Raw genomic sequence first — 8,158 nt, 5'->3', positions numbered from 1 at the left:
ACTTATTTTTTGCATTATGCAGCTGAAAACTGAATAATGTTGCTATGTTGCATCAGAAAATCACTCAGAGTGAAGTTAGAATAAACAAACAGAATATGTTGTTAGTGACCTTTGTGTTTGTACGTGAGCTCATTGACACATAAAATTGAATTATACTCCAATTTGACGTTACAGTCCATCACTGACCGAATTTCTTTTTTGGGGGGGCTGTTTGTGAGTAAATGAGATTATAGACAAATATCTTGGAGCTATTTGTTCAATAACGTGAGATGAAAGTAATCATTAGAAAAGGAGCCACCGAAGCTCCAGAGGTTCTCTGAGCTTAAAATATAAATAAAATATTACTACTCCTGCACCAGTGTTCTGCTGTCCTCCTCCTGTGGCCTCCCGTCCCCCTGCAGTGACGTCACTGACTCCTGCACACAAAACCCCCTTTCTATCTGTTTTTGTTTTTACAACATTATACTTTATAACGTGCGCCCCAGATGAAAAGCTCTAGCAGGCTATTTACGTCCTCAAAATCGTCTTAAGGGACTAGACTGACAGCAGCAGCGTGTGTGTATGTGCGGTGCGTGTGTGCGTGTGCGTGCGTGTGTAGGTGGAGGGTGGTTGGTGACAGTGAGGCACAAGGAGCCGTAAAGGTTGAACTGCAGCCGGGTTTCCGGTCTCCTCCGGTGCCGTCGCCAAGTCGCACCTTCCTGCCTGTCTGTCTGTCTCTCTGTCCCTGCGGGTGTCTGTCCCGCACCGCGCCCCCTAGTCTCTCTCTCTCTCTCTCTCTCTCTCTCTCTCTCTCTCTCTCTCTCGGTGTCTCTCTCTCTCGGTACCGAGTCGGTTCGATCCGCCATCTCCGCCTCAGAGGACTGTTCGGTTGTCGGTGAACGACAACAACCCCCCCCCCTCCCCGGAGGAAACCATGATGACGATGCTGACCTCCATGTACCTGATGGTGCAGGCGGTGTCCTCGCAGGTGAGTTTCAAAGCGGACACCGAGGCGTCCCTGAACGCAGCACCACAGAGTCCGGAGTTAACACATGACGCGTTCAGTGGGTAATGTCTAAACGTTGTGTATTGAACAGTTGTGTGACTTAACGGGGAGACAAACTCGGTGAGGTTTTTTTTTTTAACGGTCCGTTTGCTCTTCACGTGTGAAAATGGCCGCCGGAAACTCAACACCTCGGTGAAGGCGAAGGATCCCGGCAGGTTGCGTCTTTTTCTGAACCCGTCGACATTAATTCACCGGGAGGAGTCTCCGTGTTGTGAAGCTCGCCAGAGTGATTCAACGTCACATCCGGTCATGACCTTCAAAACAAAAGTCCCACGTCTTCTCATGGTGCATTAATAAATGTGGCAGAATAAATTATGAAAGTGATGAAACTGAGAACTTGAATTGCAAATACCTGCAATTCAGTAATAAAGAAATAATGCTCCAATGATCCCATGACAGGGGGATATTTTTATGGAACGATGGTGATAGTGGAAGTTAGTAAAATAACAACCTCTTCAACCAAAAGAAATGTAAAAAGCCAGTATTTTCAAATCTAAAAAGATGTTACTGTTTTACTAATGCATCATTTCCTTTTATCTAATCGTGTGTCAAGTACCACTGTTAATGTTTGGTTTATCCAAGAATTGTCTACATCTTTAGCGCCAACATGTGGACCTTTATTCTGAAGGCTGAGACCGGGGCTATCCCGCGCCCTGTTTTGCTGCCGCCTTCACGCAGCAGTCTCCGGCTGCAGATTATCAGCACCTCGGTCAGCTCCTGTCACAGAACCGCAGCACAGATCCAACATGGCGGCCCGTGTCCTTGACGGGCCGCAGGATGGACAGCTATGACTGCAACTCCTGCACAAAGCTGGGAGAAACGTTATTGTCTGAAACGTCAAATGCTGCAGCATTACTTGGGACATATCATGAAAAACTGCCTCCTTCGGTGCTTGTGCACAAACATTTGTGCATCAGAGTAGCCACCAACGAGTGTTAAAGTGTCTGTAATAGTTGAGGAGTTTAATTTTCTGCAACTTCAGAGACAATTGTTGTGCTTTTCACGGCACTGTGTTACAACTTTAGTCAGTTCGTCTTGGATAAGCTTATGAATACAACACACTGGTGGCCTGTGGTGTTTTTTATGCTGAAATTGGTATAATGGATACAATATATTTTCACAATACAACGTTATATGCTATATGCTATGCTAAGTATTAACACGGTCAGATATTCATGTCCTTTCAGGTTTCCCTCTAGGACTTGAGTGTTTTTCCATTGTTGTACTTGTACCTGAGGATCGGATCTGAGTACTTCTTCTCCAGCTGGGGATGATGTCTGCTCTATAAATGTCAGCAGATCAGACGGCTCCGGTCAGATCTGCCTTCCACAAGGCCGCAGATAACAGGCTGAACATCGACTTAACGGGCTGGCAACTTCCTGTAGTCTGAGCAGCAAACTGGACCCAGAGTGACCTTTCACCTTTGACCCAAGGCCCCGAGAATAAGTCATAGATTTTGTAAATTCTAGATATACTTTGAAGATATTACATTACCAGAACAACCGGTTCGCCTGGAGAAACTTAGTGAAATTCAAATGCACTCTTATTTTGAAAAATCAAGGTGTATACATGGAGGCCAGAAAGGCTTTGGGGTATTTTTTGTGCAAATTCATCAAATTCCAATCCAAAGGGATTTTAAGGAATCGTAGGAGGGATTGAATGGGTTCACTGTATCAGGGTTGCAGGGATACGTGCTCCAGTGTTTGCAGAATGAAATGGTCCTCGAGAGGTCTTGAGGATGTTCCTGTGTCTGTGTTTCTTCACACGATACACGGAATCCTGGGATTGAGTAAATCACAGGGAATTTTTTATTTGTTTTAATTAAGGAGAAACGCAGAAAATGCAGAACATAAAGATGCAGTTCTTCTACCAACCACTGGGTGTCAGCCATCCAGAGTCTCACTTTAAAAAGGAGTCTTCTTCAGAAAATCCTCCCCTCACACGCGGAGTCGGTGGGCGCGGTGTGACCCGCGCGGTGCATCACGGGAAAGTGTGTTCCTTTCGCCTGAAGCCCGTTCGGTGTCATTGTAAAGAACTACAAGTCCCGTCGCACCGCACGCGCGGGGAGGAGGGGGGGGGGGGGGGGGGGCGTTTAACCGCCTGACTTTACAATACAAGGACGAGAGGTGACCCTTCCATCCAGTCCGAGTCTCAGCAGGGAAAGCAGCGCGGATCCGAATCATCTCCGACCGTTAGCAAACATGGTAGGACGCGTCTTTAGCCTCGCGTCACGCCGGCGACGTGTACCGCGAGGCCTCGTAACGGCTCAACGGGTGCGCTGAATGACGCGCTGTCACGGAGGAGGAGAAGAAGAAGACGACGCTAACGTCGTAGATGACGTTTTTGTTCAGGCGTTAAATGCGCTGAATGGATTAATAAAAACGGACACGTTTTTTGAGTCGCGCAGGAGGAGACGTTCCGTTCATCGTTCAAGTTCGTTTCCGCCTTTTCAAAAAAAAAAAACCTTGCAAACCGGCCGTAACTGACGTCCGTGCATCAGCCTCCATTTTAATGCGTCACGTGGGGCCGCGGCCTGTGGTTTTATTCCCCGCGTCATCAGCGCGGGTCTCCCTCCACACGGGACGCGTCGCTCGCTGGACGCTTTGCTGTCAGTTCGGACAGTTTCCGGACGTTTGTGGGTGGACCGGAAACGTCCTTCAAATAAAACCTTCGCAGCGTTTGAATCGCGCTGGCGGGTCCCGCTTCATTCATTGCGACGCACGGTGGATGACGTCACGAAAGTCGCGTGAACCAACCGTCGAACCGGATTAAGACGTGCTGTGATTCATGCATGTCGAGTTAAATCAACAAGGGCTGACGATGGAGTCTTAAAATTACACTGAATGTCGTCCATTGCAGTGTTTGGGCTATAAGTCTGAAGTCCTCATAATAAGGATAAGGATGAAGGCCTACTCCCCCCCCCCCCCCTCATCTGTTATCTAGGTCAAATGACTCAAACGGCTTTGTTTCCCCCTCACAGACCAAACCGATCCGTGTTGTGGTGACCGGCGCAGCTGGCCAGATCGCCTACTCCCTGCTGTACAGCATCGCCAAGGGGGATGTGTTCGGGAAGGACCAGGTAAGAGCGACCTCTTGATTATGTAACACCCCCCCCCCCTCCACCCCACCCCGAGGCCGAGCGGCACACTGTGTGGGTGATGCGTGCCGTCGGCTTATTGAAGCCCTCAACCAGGGGAAATACTATCAATCTGATGAGCCAGAAAGAAGAATGCAGATCGTTTTATAGCTTTTGTGAGGTTCTGCTTCATGGCGCACGTTGGCTGGACTGTGATCTCGTTATCGGCAGCTGTTGAAATGTTCTGCTGTCTTTGCCATATTAAAGATTCTTGTCCAGAAGTGCAGAAAACCCTGCATATAATGCATCTACTCCTAAAAAGGATGTGGTCCGGTGTTGTGGACCCTCAGGCGCCCCCTTTTTGTTTCGTCTTCCTCTCATTTATTGCTCTTATTATTTCCAGCCGATCATCTTGGTCCTGCTGGACATCCCCCCCATGCTGCCGGTGCTGGACGGAGTCGTCATGGAGCTGCAGGACTGCGCCCTCCCCCTGCTGATGGGTGAGCCAACGCCGCCTCTTACTGCCTGTTGGAACCAAAGAAGCCAACCGGGAGTTTATTTGAACTATCATCAAGAAAATCCTCATTAATTTAATCGCTTTTATGATGCAATCGTCAGAATGAAAAGGCTGACGTCAGCTCATACATTAATAGGAGGATTAGGAGGCCGCTTCACTGTCTCATTTGTTGTCAACCAACTTTATTTCAAGCCTTAAACTTTGTTGCCATGGTTACAGCAAACAGTCTTTTTCACACAAATGTGCCACTAACATTAATCCGCTTACAGGAGTCAACACTTCCTTTGACACAATAATCTGAGCTGCTTTTTCTTTCTGGAGCGAGTTTAAAAAAGTGCACAACGTGTGTTGTTTGTACTCTACAACTTAGTTGTCAGTGCTGCTGTGAGGAGGAGGAGGAGGAGGAGGGTTGGGGGTAAGAGGAAGGAGTGTCTAAAATAAGGCTTCTGGTTGGCTGGTTCTTGAGCCACAGCGGCAGCCAATCAGATCAGTGTTGGAGACGACCATGAGGGGAGGGGACGTGGAGCCGGACTGAAGTCCAGTCTGACAGAACGTATCTAATCAGTCTGACAGAAAATGACCCCGAGGTTCGGGGTTCAGATCTGTGAAAGAACAACAGAGGAGGTCCACATGGAAGAGGTTTCCTTTTTAAAAGAACTATATCAGTATAATCTGTACTTATATTGGCATTTGTAACCCCCCCCCCACAGAGGTGATCCCCACTGACAAAGTGGAGGTCGGCTTCAAGGACATCGACGCCGCCATCCTGGTGGGCTCCATGCCGAGGAAGGAGGGGATGGAGAGGAAGGACCTGCTGAAGGCCAACGTCGCCATCTTCAAGACTCAGGGAGCCGCCCTGGACAAGTTCGCCAAGAAGACCGTCAAGGTGACCTGGAGTCCATTTTATTTAATGCCCCCCCCTCCACAGCAGCTTGTGACGTCAGAACACGAGATTACTAAATAAACCCAACCCCCTCACACCCCCCCCCCCCTTAAAGAAGATCACATCATCAGAGGTTCCATCTCTCTTTGAGCGATGGACAACTCTCATAGCGCATTGATCAGCCCCAAAGTGCACTGTGACGCCCTGTTTAGTGTTACCAAAGAGGTCAAAGGTCAAAGCTTCTCATGAGGGAGACACTGGAGAAAAAACAGACTGATTAATAAGTCTCAAAGTTCATATTCAATCTGAACCAACTATGCAAATATGGGTTTAAACAGCTGTCAAACCTGTAGAATTAATATTTTTATTTGTATTATACACAACCAACCATTTTGCATCAGTAAGTCTCATTCATAGTTTTTACTTTCAACCTCATCAGGCTGACGGAGATCTTTTCTTTTTTTTTTTTCTCCACTTCCTTGTTTTTCAGGTCGTGGTTGTTGGAAACCCGGCGAACACCAACTGTCTGATCGCCTCCAAGTCGGCTCCCTCCATCCCCAAGGAGAACTTCTCCTGCCTGACCCGGCTGGACCACAACAGGGCCAGCTCGCAGGTACACACACACACACACACACACACACACAGGAGCCCACCAGTTAGGTCTTTATTTTTCCTTTTTATCCCGGGTGGAAATGAACTCTGCTTTAGAGCCTTGGGGCTATTTTTCAATTTTACTTTATTGCTTTTTAATTGGATGTTTTCTTAGGCGGAACTTTTCTTTAATTGTTTTTGCTTGTGCATAGAAGAACATGTGACCCCCCCCCCCCCCCAGCAGCCCCTTTGAAGAAGTGAAACCAGACCAAACGTCCTCCCTCTCAAGTTGTTCCTCCCGTGTGAAAGTCTGGTGTAATGTGAGAAATGTGTTTATTGAACAAACCAAAGATGCCCTCAATAGAAGAGAAGAGATTCCACCACTGAATGACACGGAATGTTCTATTTTCTAATTGTTTTCCGTTCGTTCTCACGATTGAAGGTCAAATATCTGCGTGACTCCATCTTATCAAACATGTCCGTCCCCCGCCTGCAGGTGGCGATGCGTTGCGGCGTGTCCTCTGACAAAGTGAAGAACGTCATCATCTGGGGGAACCACTCCTCCACGCAGTACCCCGACGTCCACCACGCCAAGGTCACCGTGAGCGGCGCCGAGAAGCCCGCCTACGACGCCGTGAAGGACGAGGCCTGGCTCCGCGGGGACTTCATCTCGGTGAGCGTCCTCGAACCGAGGAGACGCGCTTCTTTTCCTTCCCTTGTGTCTTCCCCTCCAACCGCCTCCTCGCCGTCTCCACCCTGCAGACGGTGCAGCTGCGCGGCGCCGCCGTCATCAAGGCCAGGAAGCTGTCGAGCGCCATGTCCGCCGCCAAGGCCATCTGCGACCACGTGAGGGACATCTGGTTCGGCACCAAGGAGGTTTGTGTGGACTCCGTGTTGCAGCTTAGTGTGATGATAGTTGATGAGTCTTGTTGTTGTTGTTGTTGATCCAGACTGAGTGGCGCTGTTGTCTCTTCCTGTCCACAGGGCGAGTTCATCTCCATGGGCGTGTACGCTGCCGGGAACTCCTACGGCATCCCGGAGGACCTCATCTACTCCTTCCCCATCGAGATCAAGGTGAGCGCCCAGAGGAGAGAGAGAGGCTGATGTTTACGGCTCGACCTCTGACCTTTACCCCTTGTTTTCGCTGCTCGTCCCTCACAGAACCAGACCTGGAAGATGGTGGACGGACTCCACATCAACGACTTCTCCCGCGCCAAGATGGACGCCACGGCGGCCGAGCTGGTGGAGGAGCGCGACACCGCCCTGGACTTCCTGTCGCAGTGACTCGCGCCCGCCGGCCAGCGGCCGCACGGGGGGCCCCCGCAGGGCGGCTCCTCGCGGCTCTGACCGAGAAGAAGAGGAAGAAACGACCCTCGTCTCTTATTAACCGTCCCAGCTGGCATCTCTGTGCCCCCCCCCTCTCTCTCTTTGTGTGTGTGTGTGTCTCTAGGCCACCTTAAAAAAACCTGATTAACCACCACAACCTCCACCGAGAAAACGTCTGTTGGACGACGACGTGCACAAGTGGAAACTGTAACAGAAACACGTTTATCACCAATAAAACAACAAGGAAACAGACAACTAGTTCTCTTTATGTTCAGAAGTCTCATTAACTTACCAGTTGATGAAGACTAAGCTCATGAATCCTTCTAATTAGAAGGAAGGGGGGGGAGCTTCTAATTCTAATCAAACTTTAATTTAAGGACCTTCAGCGCTAGTTCAGTTTTCCTGGGTGTTCCTGTGTTTTATGCTGCTGGGCTTCTGATCATTTGTTTGGGTATAAATTAAATTTGAATGTATTCAGTGTGATGTTTATACTGATGCTTTCTAACATTCAGTGGATCATTTTGACCACGTGGGGGCAGCATTGACCCAAGCTGAACACAAACAGATATAGTTTTTAATATATATATTATATATATTGACCTTACATATATTTTTTTATAATCATTTTTTACCTATTTAAAAAAATCTTTTCTGTGACATTTTTTGACCCTACATAGTTTGACTTTTTTCACAATATTTTTTTGCCAAATGCGCCAAATT

The 8,158-nt window shown here is 48.5% G+C and overlaps 1 protein-coding gene across 2 annotated transcripts; it reads left to right on the top strand.

Annotated features, from left to right (window-relative positions):
- Nucleotides 1–819: 819 nt before the first annotated feature.
- On the top strand, nt 820–7,688 carry LOC119218000 (malate dehydrogenase, cytoplasmic-like). 2 transcript variants are annotated; one of them, XM_037472115.2, is made up of 9 exons: nt 820–967; nt 4,026–4,124; nt 4,525–4,621; nt 5,349–5,524; nt 6,012–6,134; nt 6,609–6,785; nt 6,875–6,988; nt 7,097–7,186; nt 7,274–7,688. In XM_037472115.2, exons 1-9 carry the CDS (start codon nt 914–916, stop codon nt 7,394–7,396), a joined length of 1,053 nt encoding a protein of 350 aa, XP_037328012.2. In that variant the 5' UTR covers nt 820–913; the 3' UTR covers nt 7,397–7,688. The 2 variants fall into 2 exon arrangements, with proteins under 2 accessions (XP_037328012.2, XP_037328014.2); XM_037472117.2 differs by lacking the exon at nt 820–967 and adding an exon at nt 3,119–3,249.
- Nucleotides 7,689–8,158: the final 470 nt, after the last annotated feature.

Source organism: Pungitius pungitius, chromosome 9 (assembly GCF_949316345.1).
Source record: "Pungitius pungitius chromosome 9, fPunPun2.1, whole genome shotgun sequence".
NCBI classification, from domain to species: Eukaryota; Metazoa; Chordata; class Actinopteri; order Perciformes; family Gasterosteidae; genus Pungitius; species Pungitius pungitius.
The sequence above is the reverse complement of the archived record's forward strand: the minus strand, read 5'-3'. Positions and strand labels throughout refer to the sequence as shown.

What these genes read in the sequence shown, in the direction of transcription:
- LOC119218000 (XM_037472115.2), top strand. Translation starts at nt 914, where the DNA reads ATGATGACGATGCTGACCTCCATGTACCTGATGGTGCAGGCGGTGTCC. An exon ending in ATGTGTTCGGGAAGGACCAG is followed by an intron (nt 4,125 to 4,524) that starts GTAAGAGCGACC and finishes TATTATTTCCAG; the next exon opens with CCGATCATCTTGGTCCTGCT. An exon ending in ACAACAGGGCCAGCTCGCAG is followed by an intron (nt 6,135 to 6,608) that starts GTACACACACAC and finishes CCCCGCCTGCAG; the next exon opens with GTGGCGATGCGTTGCGGCGT.